Here is a 16,837-nt window from a genome sequence, read left to right as displayed (position 1 = left end):
TGGTGGTGACAGAAATAGGCAGGCGGCCTTAAGTAACACTGAGTACTCCTTTAAAAAATGTAGAAGCAGTCTCCGTCCAACACGCCTGACTAATGGAGTGTGTCTCTCCAGGCTCAGCATGAGCCAACATCCACAGGTGTTCTCAGATTTTCAAATGGCAGCTTCTTATACCTACAGCTAACCCTGTGGATAAAATATGTTCAGATCTTACTCTGAAAAAATGCTCTCAAATTTTTTAATAAAATATAAAACCAGTTATTGTTCTCGTAATGGAAAATATGTCTACACTTCTTGAGTTGAGTCAAGTAAACCCAGCCTTGATTTGTGGGCTAGAGCTTTACCTTATAAAAAACACTTATCGTTCATGAGTAATATCCACTTGTTAAAGCTCAGGGAAAAACTGTGTGCATTAGTGAGACAATGAGCATCAAAGTGAATTCAGAGATCAGACCTAGAAAATCCCCCCCACTCCCCGAGGCCGAGTCAGAGCAAAGTCTAGCAAAAGTGTAGTGGAATGACTTGAAGAAAGCTGCTCAAAACATATCGTTCTAAAGCATGGGCTGCTTTATATGATAGTACATTTTATTTTATTTTATTAATTTTAAACCAGTCTACTAAGGCTAAGCAAAAGGCTGTATGATTTATTGTTGAAATTGAAGTCATGTGTCATGTGTCTCCTTTTCTGAGTAGATCTGCTGAGCTTTCAGACCTCTAATTCATAGACTGCATGTTCTAATGGACTGCATTGATATAATATGGTAATTTATTATACATGGAATTTCCAGGGATATCCAATGTGAACTTTGCAAAATGCCTTGTGAATGTAATCCTCAGTGTGAGGTTGTACCGTCTTTATTGTGATTTCAGTTTGTTTTCCAGTCCAGTCCAAGCCATGTTCTGTTTTTCTTTTCACTCGGAGTAAAAGAGAAAGATCTGCACACTGCACTCCTAGTTCCCAGCAAATTTAATTTATCAGAGAAACATTTCCATCTAACAGACACCTCTGTGAGGCATTGTCACATTCACATCACAAGGAGGAACAGGCTTTTTATGGACAAGAAAATTACCCACTCAGGTGGTTGAAACTGTCTGGTTCTCCCATTCAAGAGATAAAGGAGGGTGTGAGTGTGGCTCTATGGAGGAGAATGGAAAATAATACTCACTTAACAGGGAGTGATTATCAAAACATATTCACTTTAAGATTCATAAGAGGGAGGTCTGTTAATAGTACTTGAAAATAATATTTGTTTGTCATGTTTTGCCTTTAGTTTTCCTTTGATCCAACACTTTTGGGTAAGTGTCATGCACCCTTTAGGACTTTTCAACCAGGCAGTTGTCTAAAAGATAGATAGATAGATAGATAGATAGATAGATAGATAGATAGATAGATAGATATACTTTATTTATCCCAGGCTGGGAAATTGTAGGACACTCTGAAAGCTGCTATAAGGATGAAAACCGTTCCATTGTTAATTTCCACGCATCTCTTGAGCCCTGCTAGTTTAAATCCTTCAGCCGCACAATAACCACATACAGCCACAGTACATTTTCTAATATGATTGTTTCCAGCCAAATGCATATCCCCCTTCCATAACCACCCATTTATTCCTCCTCTTGATATTAGATCAAGTCTGGCTCAATGTGGTAAGCTATTTGATGGGGATGCAGAATTGTGTGCCTCATCCATTCCCCAGCTTGCCCAGTTCCTAGCAACCAACAAGATTAGACTGTCTGTTTCTCAGTGGTTTAGAAAGACCCAGAGTACAAGGAGATACCATAATCATATTATACAGACTTAATGCATGCATGCAAGCACACCAAATAAGCACATATGTGGCTGCACACACACACGCCACTGATTCAAAAGAAGATAAGCTTGAAATAAAATTCAAAAATGTATCTGGTGGTAAACCTGTAACTGTTTCCTTGGTTCCCTGTTTCATATATATATATATGTATGGGAATGGACTTTCAATATTGGCTGTTCAAATGAAAAATACTGTGATTCAGATTTATGTGAGGTAAAAAAAACCAAAACCCTCCATGTGTCAAATCACACCAGATAAACACATGTGCCTGCACAAACATCCACCCACACACTTACACACACACACACACGCACGCACATGCACACAATCTCTGACAGAACTGATAAGCCAGTGATTCAAAAGAAAGTGGCTATAGACAAAATTCATTCATAGTAAAATTCAGAAATGTCATGGAGGGTGAACGTGCAACAATTCACTTCATATTTTATTCATAGAATTGAATTAAAGCAATTGTGTCAGGCATGTAGATGTTTTAGACCGTCCATCCTTTATCGATTGTGCAGGGTCACGGGGGTTAAAGCCAATCCTAGCTGACATTGGGCGGGGTGGGATTCACCCTGAACAGATCTCCTGTCTATTGGAGGGCTGATATAGAAACAAGCAGTCATTTATGTTCACACTCACAACGTCGGGGAATTCAGAATCGCATGTCTTTGGACTGTGGGAGGAAGCTAGTTTATCCAGTTCCCAGTCCTTTTTACTGTAACATGACAGATTACTTCCAGAGAACTTTAAAACAAATCTCTTTATCCTTCCTGGGGTGAAAGAAAAAATGGTCCAGCCACATCTCTCATTTAAAAGGAACATCCTATTTTACAAAAAGTTAAATATTTAGCATTTTACCAAAGAAGAACAGGGTCCTCTCATTTTTTACCATTGATTGATGGTTGATTCTGTGAATTTAAGGAGCCTTTGAGACCTTGAAAGCAAGTTTTTGATGAGCGGCTATGAAAATAAATTAGCTTCAACTTGGAGCCACCATCTAGTCGACCCTCACAGACACTATATGAAGAATCCTTTTGTACAGTGGGGCAGGCAGGAAAAACATCCAGGCTCAGCAACATTAGAAGACTCCAAGCTGAGCTGTAGCTGCAGGGAAAAAAACGCAAAATGGACAACACCATGAACAGTGATGGTGAGATAAGACAACAAGCCAAAGTAAAAGAAACATGATGATAGATGGGATTGTCAAATAGGCTGACCCACTGTTAGGTAGAAATCAGTGTGTGTGACAGGTGCCTGACAGAGGAAGGACAGACAGCCGCATTAAACACAAAAACACACTTACACACAAACTGAAAGAAAACCCACTCACTTTTGGATGCTGGCTCCCTCGCATTTTAAAGATCTCAGTTAAATCCAGAAGGTTTTTTTTTACGTTTTTTAGAACACACAAAATATACACACAACACATTATTTAAACCTTATACATCCTGTTATTGCTTGGTGTTTGCTCTTTTTGCTTGTACCATTGTATCTGCAGGAGCCCTTGGCAGTGGTGACACACTGCAGATCCTAGCAGGTGATTCTCGGTCGATGCTCTCAGCACTGATCAGACACAAAGATTAAGCACTGCATCAATCAAGCAGTGCTCCATCACACAGACCCAGCTTGTCTCCACTGCAGAACATCTCAGTGGAGAAAAACCATAAGTCTGTAGCATGCATATTTGTATAGCATACATCTTCTTAATGGAGGACAATGAACATTACTTTTTCTTCTGCAGCTCCTCATGTGATGCTGTCTGACTTGATGTTTTGGATTAGTAGAGCATGGCTTATTTCGAAGGGAATGACTCAGGAAATCAATCATTTATTTTGGCGATACAATAACCATCCGCCAATGACAGAAAGTCATTACTTATTAAGTTTTATCTTCTCTACATTTCAGAGGGAAATGTTGTACTTACTCTGTGTATTTGACAATTTTAGTTATCAGTTTCAAGACATTTGAGAAACTTTAAAAATGCAATATATTGTCAAAGATTAAACCCTTGGTTTCCAACCTTTTTGGTCTTTCACTTTTTTGTTTATTTACCTGAGTTGGTAACAACTCCTCCAAAGAAGAATTTATCTTTCTAAGCTTTTTGCACGGATTTTATTCTTTCTTTCACATTTCTATTTTGGACCTTGTACGTTCAGCACAATGAATACTTTTTCTCCTTCTACTATTCACCGGCTATTTGGTAACAGTACTACCCTATGATTTAAAAGCCACGACTATATCGCTCTGAGCTTCTTCCTTGTTCTTTGAGTTTTTCTAACTAAAATATCTTTTTGGTTTAATGAGCAGTGGAAGAATTGACTAGCTTTGGCCTGAAGCAAACACCATCTTTTCCCCACTACCAGCCAAATGTAAATGTTTTGGGTTTTTTTTTAAGAGCAAAAAATAATAAATAAACATTCTGTCATTTTGGAGATTTTTTTTTTCATCTGAAGTTACTCCCATTTTTCAAACATTTTAACATTTCAATGATGCGCAAACAGTAGCCCCCAGCATACATCGAAATATATTATAGCCCAAATGGAAGTGGAGTGATGTCCGTAAATCATCCATCATCACTACCTTCTACATTGCCCTCTGAAGGCAAGAGCTAAATATCTTTCTGAAGTCAATTGAGATTCATTTTCTTCCTGTGATAACACCATGTTGTAAAGATTCTGTACTCATGGGGTTGAATGGTGAACTCTGCCTCTTTTTGCAAATTGCCTCCTGCCAAGTATTTGCCTATTTGCAGTTACATTCATATTTGATTGAGTTAGAAGATGGCAGAAGCTCAGCAGCTAATCTTAATGTTGATAAAATGGCTTTTTGTTTTTATGACACCATGCATAAAAATTCACTTCACTGCTGTGTGTCATGCAATATGGACTCTTTAACGCTGTGTGTCTTTCTGTTTGGCCTACAGCATTTTCCTCACTGATGGTTAACAATAACACAATCCTTTTATGAGCTGTAATGAATCTGAGAAGATATACAGAATTTGGCAAACAAACATTTTCTTCAGATGCTTTTTCCTCCCCTTCTTTTGTTTGTCAGTTCTGTCAAAGGAATTTTATATTGCAGCAGAAAAAAAAGCAATAGCACTCTTCTGACTAATCCACTGGGCCACAACATTGAAAGTACAGCAGGGTGGAATGGATAACTTCCCTTAGGGTAGGCTGTCAGGCACAACTCTTGATCACCAGCTCTCTCCATCTTTGTTCTCTCCCAAATTTATGAATAAAAATGCAGGCCAACTTTGCCCAGTAGCGAAATAGAAACAGCGGTTTATCTGTTCCAACTTAGGACAGAACTTTTTAGTCCAGAGGGGATGATGGACTTTCTTCTTGGCCACTTAAGTGGATTAACACAGTATGATACAACAGTATTACTGAGGTGTTTTACAGACCGCTGCCTTCAAAGTCACAGTTTGCTCCTCACAGCTTAAATCTGTTTAACAGTAGGTGGTCACCAGTAAGGGGTTTGGTTTCACCATTAAATAGGCATATGTGGCTAAAAGTGAAAATTCCATGTTTATGTGTTCAGTTGCTGCTAAGTAAATGTTCAGCATTCATCCACAATCATAATGTTGTTTTACATTATTATTATGTGCAGTGCAGTAATTATGACGTGTCTGTGTGTGTTGTGTCTTCTTTGGCTCAACTATTTATTGTTTTAGCATCTACTTCTGTTTATTTTACTCAATACAGTAAAGCTTTTTGGCTGGTTGTTGTATTTTGCAGTTGAAGCAGCTTTTGATTAGATAAAAAACAAAACAGAAATGAAGGCCACTGATGTGTGTACTCTTATTCAAGAATGTAAGTGAATCTTTAATTGTGAATATACAGCTAGCTCAGCTGCGTTACTGTCCCATTGGGCAGACCAAGAGGAAATTTCTCAGTGAATCCATAAAACCAAATGAATGAGCCATGTTGGTTTTTTGAAACCTAAGGAAACATATTTGGTGGAGCAGTTGGAATTGACCCGTTCAATGTAAATTCTGATTGTCAGGCAGGTCTGTCAATCACAGAAAATAAATAAATAAGTAAATAAATATCCTGTTCGATTGAAAAAGACTTGAAACTAGAGACATACTCATTATTTCTGTGGCAAGGCAATACTGTTCATAAAGAAAAAACTGCTGTTGGATCTCTGGCAAATCTATCATTATCCATCAGTAATCTCTAATGGGCTCATTTAAGGCATTTGTTTGCACAATTCCTCAACTAACTTCCCCGTGCCCTCTGGTAGTATGCTGGCCTCACTCTTTTCATAACCTCACAGCAATGTGCTCCTCCCACACAGCGGTGTGGACGCTTGTTAGGTTCATTTTGTTGTTTCAAAAATAAAGACAGCTGTAATATTTCTCTGTAAAAGCCTCAACCTGAATTAAGCAATTAAGTTTTCCGGCAGTCAAGGTCAGTGGATGGACAAAACAGGTCATTTTGGTAAAGAGAAGACAACATTTGGGAAAAATTTAAAGAGGAATAATATTTCATAATGACAGGGCCATTAAGTAAAGATCTTTTTCTTATCAGCTGTCAAATCGATGGGTTTATTAAAATGAAGGATTTAGGCTTTACATGGATTCTGTTGTCCAATTAAAGAGAAAATGTTGCATTTATCTGATTTAATACAACAAGGTTTTTTAGGATGTAGAGCTCCACTTGTAATAACTGGCATTAGTATCAGCCCCCATCAAAATACATAATCAGCTGACCTTTATTCCAAAGTAGCTTGCTAAAATCCAATGCTCCCATGAAGTATTGATGGGAGCAGGTCTGAGCTTCATCAAAAACAACACAAAAGCAATTTTACGTATAAAAGAAAGACAGATATGGAGTATGACCTAACGTCTGTGCAGAGGAGCATAGCTTGACCTATGATATAAACAAAGGTGGAATTTTTCAGACACCAGTGGTGGATGTGGATTGGGGGTGGGGGGGCGGTGGGGCATGCGCTTGCTTGGGCAGTCCGGTGGTGTTTGTTGTCACCTGCCAGGAACGTTGGGGGCTGTGACAGCTCTCTGGGCTTGGTACCTCATGTGCTCCTGCACACAGGGTGGTGGGCATGGGGAGCCTGGGCCCCTGACCTGACTCTGAGCCCTGGTGATGGCCTCACTCATATTTAGGGAATGCCCACATGCATGTGTGGTGTCACTTGCCAGCTCGTGTTGGGTCACATCGTGAAGAATTGATGAATACTGAATCCTAAAGTGGGCTGAGCTGTTCTTTCATTCCATCACTATGTACCCGATCTTTGACTCTGCTGCTCTATTGGGGCACCTTCACCTCTCTGGACTCCCAGCTCTCCAGAGATCCACACAGAAACCCTCTGGACTCTCTTAATCCTGAGTGAGGGGACAGGAAAAGCATTTCACCAGTTCCCACGTTTCCCTGTCCATCCTTCTGTATCTTCTGTCCTTTGTTACCCCCTACATTCACTGAGGTGTAGCACTGCCCTCCCTGACACACAAAGGTCATTCCACTCAATAAAGATCAACAGACTAGCTTCCAGTGAGGGCTGCTGATGGTCACACACACACGCTCTGAAATAATAAAATATTTAGCTGCGTCAATGTCATATAACGTTGACACCCTGTGGTGTTAAACTATGATGACAAATGCAGCCCAAAAAGAATTCAGGCACCATGAGACTATTGGATATTCTTAAACATTCATTCTTCCTCTCTGAAGTATTTTCTATAAGCCTGAACAGCGTCTGCTGCAATACAGATAAGAGCAATGGGACTGTTTTGCTATATGCTCGACACTCGCTCAGCCTGTTTTTCAGTATCAGCCCAGCATACTTTGAGCAAATGTGTGTGGAAAAAAAGGAAACCTTACCTGGGGATCTGGGGATGGCACGTTGCTCTGTGAATCGATCTTCACCTCATGTGATATAGCTTGAATTGCCAGGAAAGTGTACGCAGGAATCCGTGCTCCCTCCTGGGTGAACTGTGATAACTTTGATCCCTTAACCTTTCATCTAACAGCATTATCTGATCCAAAGAAGCGCCCGCAAATTTATTGACAGCCTCAGTTTTGCAGCTACCGAACATCAACATGGTACCATCATCATTTTGAGCATGTTATTTAGTTCCACTTTGCACCACTATGCCTAATTTTAATCTGAGAGCTAAGAGCATGGCTATAGATGCTTGTTATTTACCCGTTACCATGGGAACATATTTATAATCCCATGCACATTTTGCTGGGGTGATCTCTAAACAGAAAATAGCTGCTGTTTGAACGTCAGACATCTTACCACGGTGACCCTATTCTGGGGGAAACAAAGGATAATCATATTGGTTATTAGACCCCAAAGCTTGTAAACAGCTTGCGCTTTGATCTTCATCTCAGTCCAGAGTCTTTTCTTTCTCATGTTTCTTACACCAAAAGTGTACCACCAAACGGTTTGAGTCACAGGCCTCCGACTACAATGTTTGTCAGTGCCCTCCTATGTATGTACATATGAACATTTTAAACGACGACTCGTATGATTTCTGAGCTGGGTGTACAGAGCTAATGGTGAAGCAGAGAACAGTCCCATCTTATTGTCTTTAGCTTTGACGTGTTCAGTATTATGTTGTATGGTTTGCACCACGACTTTACGATCTTTACTCAGTTGTCAGTAACAGGTCTGGTCACATCCAAAGTCAGCTGCGGCATATTCAGCAGACATCATTTAAGTTGGCTCTTCAAGTCCACTTAATGGCTTTTTTTTTTTTGTTAAGAGATGCCAACCTGATGGAGGTGACGTAGTGATATTGTAATAAAGGGTTGGAACTCCTTCCTTCAAGTCCCTTAAAAATGCCAATATATGTTTCACTACTCTAATTTTTCACCAGGCCAAGGGTGTGGAAATAAAGTTGTTTTATGTCTTAGAACAAATATTAAATGTTTTTTTTTTTTTTTTTTTTTTCCCCCCACACCTCAAAAAAAAAAAAAAAAAAAAAAAAAATGCCTCTGGAGAAACCTCATGGATATCACTGCAACACCTCTGCTGCCAATGAGAACGAGCTGAAACGAGCACGGTTCAGTGATCTGTCAGTTAAACGTTGACTTCTGCCTCGGTAGAGAATGTTATCTTCCTTTGTTATTTACCTACCGTGAATGTGTTGGCACATACTGCGCACTGACATGGAAGCAAACGCCGCTGCATCCAGGTATACAGATTATTTTGTTGGCGTGTATCTAATAAGGAGGACCTGGAGAACAACACGGACAAAGTATGTCACACTCTAGTGGCTGTAGTAATTAACAGGAGTTTGAATCTGAAGGGCTTATTTATGTATTTATTGTGTCCTTAAAAATTGTTTTTCCCCCTGAGCTACATCTCTGGGTTGTGAATACTGAATACTGTCATTGTCTTCAGTCTCTCCCTACGTTCTGTAATTGCCATGTTGCTGTTGCTTTTTCTGCTTGAGAAAAATATCCTTTTGTGAACAATAAATTGCATCTAAAGTTTAAAATACTCAGGTTTGGAACATCTTTTACTTTTGCCACATTCGACAAATAATTTCTTACCTGTGGCTTGAAAAAGTTGTACCAGCAGAATTCACCAAATTAATATCATAAAATATTGTAATGAGGAATCTGTCACATTGCTGTCTTGTGTGGGTTTGTTGAAGTGATGACTTTTTGGCTGTGAGTGTACTTTAGAGAGGGACAAGTGGGAAATACAAACCAATATCAGGGCTTTCTAGAAAACTAGAAGAATATGAAGCTGAAATTAATAATCTCTCTCTGTTTTGATCAATACAGCAAATATGGCATTAGGCTATATGGTGCTGAATTTTCCATAGCAACACCACAGAACAGAATGGGTTCCAACAACTGATCAAATAAAGTGATTAAAATTGGACATTAAATAAGTGTCTGTGTTAGAATACACAGAAGTAGCAGCATATCTGAATGTGGGGGAGGAAAACCAACCACTGCAGTTTTATTTAATAAAGTTTTATTTCATAAAGAGAAACAGATATATAACAGTTGTATTTGTAAAATAATAATCAATTATCAAATAATCATTAGTTGCTCCCCCTGACAGCGTGTTGTGTGCCTTAAAGACTTGAGATCCATTGAAGTATGGCCCAGATCTGATGGTTCCTCATCTGCCAAATCCCTTCAACATAAACCCGTTATATCTGAACATAACTGGGAGGTGAGTGTTTCCTTGTAGAACATGAGCATTTTGAAGTGCACATGTAGAAATACTATGTGATGAAGCAATAACCTGCTGTCAGATCACCCGGGGGCTTCCGCACAGTACAGAGTGACGATGTAGGCAAAGAATCTATGTGTATACTTATTCTGATAGTCTGATGATTTTGTGATGAACATGTTAAATTCCCATTATGGCCACGTGCTGATGATTTCCTAGGTAATGCTTTTACTGCGTTTTCATCCTGTTGACTTGAACAAAGGCTGAGAATTTCGATTGGCTCAGCAGATGGTCTGTTAAATGGGGTTTTCCAAGGAGGGATTGATGTTGCCTTTGTTGTCAGGCGGTAAAGAAAATAAAAATATATTCATGAAAATAGCTAACAAGAATGTCCTCCCTTTTAATTTTAGACCATCTAATTTAACCTGAAATGGGCCCTGCCATCCAAAGGGCCCCTGACTGACATGCAAGAATTGAATAATTGTTGTACATTTAATTTGATAGAATTGTTTTTGTCTGCTGATGAGAGCAGGTTTCTCCTTTATTCTAAGCAAAAAGGTTTCCATTTCAAACAAAGGGCCTTGTTTGTATTACGTTTAAGATGAGCTATCTATGAATCTAAAAGTATGTATCATATTTTTAACTTGAAGAAATAATAACTTCATTGTCTTTTTTATTGAGGAGGGGGTCCCACATTGGTTCTTGAAATGGGGTCCCAGTTGTTTTGAGATTGTGTAAGTATGACTGAAAAGGGAGTTGTTAAGTATGTCCCACTGTTACAGCACTAAATAAAAGCTATCTGATGAGCTGCTATAAGTGGAATGTGCTGTGATGTTGCTCTGATTTAACGTTCCCCTGATCAAACACTTGTCCTCAGAGAACACACTGGTAGTTCAGAATTACTATGAACTCCATCTAATAAGCATTAAGATGTTGCCAAGTTTCAAAAATTTAATTTCGCATTAAGATGCAAATGTGTGCAGTCATGAGCTCCAATATTCAATAATTTCCTCCACAAGGTGTTAAAGCTTTTTGGGAGCAGAAGTTTCCATTGTGTTTTAATGAAACAACACAATGTAAAAAATCAGATAACACAAAAAAATGTGTTCAGTGTTCAGCACCGTCAAAAATTTCTTTTCTCACAGTTTGTTTCTCCTTGGTGGTTTAAAAAAAAAAAAAAAGTAAAACAAATAGCATCATTTACGGGCCTGTCATCCCCCTTGAGAGTTCTCCACTGTAATGAGAGACACATAATGGGATGCTGGAGCAAAGCATGCAATCTAACTGCTCATTCAAGCACTACATAAGTAGATAAATTATCACTTGGGCAATTTGTCCATTAGTCTACAGCATAGGTTGTATGTTGGGAGTGCCCTCCCTATTCTGGGAGTTATGCATGTTTGTGATAATATAAATCTCTTCCTTAAACATGGTGCCATCTCTAACAGTTTAGTAAACTCAGCACAAAGTCCAAAAACAGCTTATCTGGCTCTGTTGGTTGGACTAAGATGCCTCTTGCCAGCCGACTGGTCTCAGATATTCATGGCCTAAACAGAAGGGTCTGTTTGAGGTCACTGAGAGGATGGAGCAGGATGCAACACAGTCGGGATGAAAATCTGTCTCAGACTATGAGGTGCTCAGTCTGTTTTCACTTAAAAGCTAAAGTAGGCCATTTGGCAAGTTCAACTATTTTGTCAGGAGTTGGCAGACACTAAAACAGTGAATGTTAAATTTCAGGTCAGGTTGCCATAATCATGACAGCAAATAAATGCTGTGATCGGACCCCTGTATAAATTGACTTTTTGGCAGCATCTTAGCCAGAACAACTAAACTTACTGCTAATAGGCTTGCATCTATTTGCCTTTTTACTTTGCAGTTTTACAAATCGAATCCGTTATGTTATATTTGAGTTATTTATGATAGATTTCCACTGCAGTCACTGGAGAAAATCGGAAGGTGTTTGATCTAGCTTGCATGATGAACTACTTTGCGCTCAATTTGTGCAATTTGACTTTGAGCTATTTACTGATAATGACACCCTAATTGAACTTTCCATTCCACCTGAGAGCCCAAGAAATTAATGGTGGTTTTCAGACATTGATTTTTATTTTATTTTATTTGCTTTTCTTTCCCTTGGAAAGAAGCCTGTGTCACAACTGGCTCCATGCTCTGCCGCCTGTTGCAGTCTGAAAGAACTACCTCATCATATTCAGCAGCAGTCAGAATGTAGATATGTTTTTTGTTTTGTTTTTTTAACACGCAGAGAGCGACACATTCAGTGTGTGTATGTATGCTTCACTCAAAACATTTCAGCTGAACTTGGCTTCCAGCTGGGAGGTGACTGCCCGGTCAACCTCGCTCAGTGGGAATTACCTCTGTGGTTTTGCCTGCAGGGAAGTAATGGAGTCGGAGCGGCGCTCCTCTTAACTGAGCATTGTGACAGTCATTTTGACAGCAGTGATCGCTCAGACAACCTCCTGTCCCCATCAGCTGTCTCCTTCATCAGCTCTTTTAACACTATTCCAGCCTCAGAGAGCTGACCATTACAGAAAAAAGCCTCTCAACTTGCTGCATGGATGTGTCGTCACGTCCGGAGGCGGTTTCCACGCTTTTCCAGTTTTTATACAGCTCTTTCGCTTTTAGAAATCAGATTTATAAAATGTCACATAATTTTTCCCTCTTTTTTTCTGCGGACTACATATTTCTTCTAGTATTTACACAGGTTAATGTTCCTTGAGATTAGCTCACATGAGCATGCTGTGCAATAGACACAACTACTTATGGTCATAGGTTAATAGGTGCTAGTGGGTGAAATGGAGCTTTTCAAAGTACTGAACCATCTTGAAGCAACTTTTCATCATAACATGAAGAATCTAACGAGAGACATCTGTCAGGCAGCACATCGTATGAGCAGTGTAATGGAAAGAAGTGAGGCAGGGAGACAACTCGACAAAAGGTAGTGCATACACAAGGAATGAGCAAGAAACCCATTTGACCCTTTTTCTGCCAGTTATGTAATAGAAAAACATGACGTCCACAGATTTAAAGATTTTCAGGCTTCAGCATCATTACATTTCTCTTGAAAGTACAACAATTTGTCATCTACATGAGTGTGTTTGGTTTTCAAGCGTTAAACTCATATATATTATTACATATGCCTGCCTGAAAAATATTCCCTTTTAGAATATACATGTCTGTCCTCAGTCGTTCACTTTCCAAAAAAAAAAAAAAAAAGGAAAAGAAAGGTGGTCGATGTGTCTGAAGCAATGACTGTGATAACAGGTTGTGAGTTTCTGCAGCACATTAATCACTACACACAGCAGGAGCAACATATTTTGTACAAGAAGTGATGACGCACTAAACATTTGAACAGCTTCTCAACACTTGTCGTCCTTCATTTCCTGCGAAATGCTCACATCGTCTGATTTATCTCCTATTTTAAAAAGCTGGATCCTCACCTGGTGTTTGTCAGAATTACATTTCATCAATGGCCTTTGTGGCCTTCGCACGCTGAATTTCTGTTGTTGTCTCTCTCATGGAGAATTCATATTCAGGGAAATTTTCCATCAATTTGTTTCAGAGGACTGAGCACTTTGAAATGCCTGACAAGGCTACAAATAATTATGAAGTTCCTTTATTCCCCCCTTTGCCAGTAATTGTGTAAGATGTTAATTTGGTAGTTACTGTATTGCTTTCAGGTTTGTTTTATATAGCCACTTGAAACTGAATTAGATCTCTTGCATCACCTTTTCCTGAAAGTCACAGAAATTAGGCTTCACAGTAAGACTGGAATATGGCTCCACTTTATTATAATTCTGTTGTGTTCACGGCTCTGTTGCATCTTGCTGGGGCTTGTACCCCACAGCCGTCCAGATGGCACATGCAGCTGCAGTGCAAAGAAGTGTTACAAGAAAAATGGTTTATATTATCCTGCTGTTAGCCTGAATACAGAGATTAACAACAGGCAGGGTTACATTAAATGAAATATGGCAGCAGGTCCTGTTTTCTTTCTATACCCTTAAAATGTTACTACCGTATTCAAGAAATGCAAGCTTTCATTCAAAGAAACTGTAAAAAATCAAACGACAAAAACATTTTAAAGACCTTTCCAAACGCTATTGCTGAGATTGTGTACAGTGTGAAGCGTAAACAGTAACCTGCTTACCTGCTTCCAGGGCCCATATCTCTAATTATGTGCAATGATGAGCTCACTGACAGCAGTTTTGTTTTCTTTTTTGTTTGTTTTTTGATTTGGAGAAACAAGTGATGAATCAGGGCTTTGTGAGTTAAATATAGGGATATCATAGATCTGTGCCAGAAACCCAATCAATTCCTACGAAAAACAAAACAAAAAACAAAAAAAGACCCAAGTGGGGAACAAGATCGAAGCAGCTGCGTGGGCTTTTGTAGTCAACTTACAAAAATAACACCTTTTTCTTCGATCTACACGACAAACATCAAATGCTCCCGGAAACCGCGACCAGATCTTGTGTTTTGGCTAAAACTGATGTTGGCAGCATAGTTGGGGGTGTCTGTGTGGGCCCACCAAAGATAGACAATGTCAAACTGAAGAATAAAGTAAAAACTAAATAACAGTCCAATCTGACCGTGTGGGTTAAGACAAGCCAACAATGTGATCCTGACAGAAATGTTCCACTTCGGTCATAAGATAAACAACACAAAGCTGTTGAATGCCTTTTGTAAATTTCATGGCAACCTATTCATTGCGTTTCCTCTGAGCTTTACCTTTTTTGATAGTTTGCTTGATGGCAGTGCAAGAGGAAACGCCATGCTGTTGTCGAAAGGAGCCCGAGGAGATCCAATTTATCCACGCCAAATTTCACAAAATCTGGAGAGCAGAGATATTTGTGCTACTTGAACCAACATCCTCAGGCCTTGGTGGTAGCAGGGCAGAAAAATCTGCACTCATGTTTTACAAGCACCGGTTTCCATATTGAATAATGTTTCCGTCTGTTCCTGCAGTTGGCATTTGGACTCAGGCAAAGACGTAATGGACAATTATAGAGATGACTAGTTGGGATTATGGGTAAAGATTCACGGAGGCCAGGATTGATAGAGAAACACAAGACATCAGGACACAAACCAAGTTTCAAATAGATGAACCTTCAGATATTTGTGGACAGAAGGAGAGTCTGGGGAAAAATGTGGTAGTCTGGGAACAGTTTGTCACGCCCTTTGGAACAGCCAACTTTGTGTAAAGCTACACCCGTTAATCATGAACCACAACATTAACACACTGGTCAGCAAACTGTGTGTGTGGAGGTGGTGGAGGAGGTGAAGGTCAGTGTTGTTGATGAGCCGAGCTCTCTCCAGGAGCACTGATTCACTGAGACTCAGGACAACTCCAGTCATTAAGAAAAACTTCCCTTCCAAACTGGTTGGAATTAATGCTTTGGAAACTAAACATGTATCGATGGAGGATCAAACACAGTGCTACCGATGCTGATGCAGAGCCTTGATTTAAATGGGGGTGGGGCTCAATTCTCAGAGTCCAGACGATATATTCATGAAGAAACAACACCCCCCCCCCCCCCCCCCCCTTTTTTTTTTTAAACAATTGGCGCACATTTTTCAATTTCCTCTATTATTTGCGAGATATTTATAAAGCCTAAAAACAAATCAATAAAATATTACCATACGTCATCTCTGTAAAGTTACAAGACAGAGTGTGTTCTCTGGTTCACTGAGTCACATTAAGTTCAACATTGTGCATTCCTTTTCCGCAGCTGTGTTTGTAAAAATGGGTCATTGATATGTAATATACTACAGTAGCCAGCTTAGATCCCTCTGCAGAATCAATTTGTTTACCGCGGCTGTCAAGAAGAACACAAAGCCTTGCCCTTTCCTTGAGTGGAGCTCCTGCCACCTCGCCAGCCTCTTCACTTCTATTGTTGTGTGTCTTCACATACATAATTTTAACATAAATGCCAGTGAAACTCAACAGCGTTTCCTGATGTATTAAATAGATATACCATAACCAAGCTTCAGGATTTGCATAGTCATTTTTTCGCTGTTGGAGAGGTAAACAAAGAAAAAACAAACTGATTCGTAACAAACCCCGCCTTAGCCTATTCTCAGTTGAATTTACTTTATGCTTTGGTTTATTTGGCTGACGTAAACAGAAATCTGGAGAGTCTGTATGTCTGTGTGTTCATGCATGCATACGTGTTTATGTTCCCTTTCTTTCACTTTACTCTCTCAATCAGGTGAATAGTTCTGTCGAAAGTCAGCAAAGAAATTAAGTATTGAGCTGCAAAGAGAAACAGTGTGGCTGATTTGTGGCTGTCAGCTTTGCATGCAGGAAATCTGTATTGCCAGCTCACCAAAAACATTTAATGAATAAACTTTTGTGATTGTCCTTTTCTGTGTACTCATTTTTATGTTGATTATTATAGCTATAATCACAGTGAAGAACACCAGGAGATTTCCCATTAGGGCTTTAGTAAGCAGCCAGGATTTGATTCCTTCTCTCCCCAGTGAGGTTGTTTGTGCGCCATAAAGACTTCTCTTTTCCAGCAAATAATTTCCTTCTCTCTTTTGTTTCCTTTGTCTTCACCTATGCAGCCACACTGGGAACCTTGGAATTCAGTTTGCTGTACGACCAGGAGAACAATGCGCTGCACTGCACCATTAACAAGGCGAAGGTGAGCCGCTGACAACAAAGATGACGACGATGATGATCATAATTTGTAGCCTTTCACTTTGCACCATGTTATAGTCATTTCATTTGTTATCATTTGACATGACTTTCTTTAAGGAAGTCAGTTTACATTTAGGTGTATATGTGAATACACCAACCTGAAACATACAAATTAGTAGATTAGCTTCAATAAAGTAGA

The 16,837-nt window shown here is 39.4% G+C and overlaps 1 protein-coding gene across 1 annotated transcript in view; it reads left to right on the top strand.

Moving 5' to 3' along the window:
* doc2b (double C2-like domains, beta) overlaps nucleotides 1–16,837 on the top strand; it is an 88,872-nt gene that overhangs the window by 25,033 nt on the left and 47,002 nt on the right. Inside the window, exon 2 of the mRNA XM_029519844.1 lies at nucleotides 16,563–16,642. Coding sequence (XP_029375704.1) covers nucleotides 16,563–16,642 — 80 coding nt within the window. The remainder of the gene's footprint in view (nucleotides 1–16,562; nucleotides 16,643–16,837) is intronic.

Source organism: Echeneis naucrates, chromosome 14, assembly GCF_900963305.1.
Source record: "Echeneis naucrates chromosome 14, fEcheNa1.1, whole genome shotgun sequence".
NCBI lineage: Eukaryota > Metazoa > Chordata > Actinopteri > Carangiformes > Echeneidae > Echeneis > Echeneis naucrates.
The sequence above is the reverse complement of the archived record's forward strand: the minus strand, read 5'-3'. Positions and strand labels throughout refer to the sequence as shown.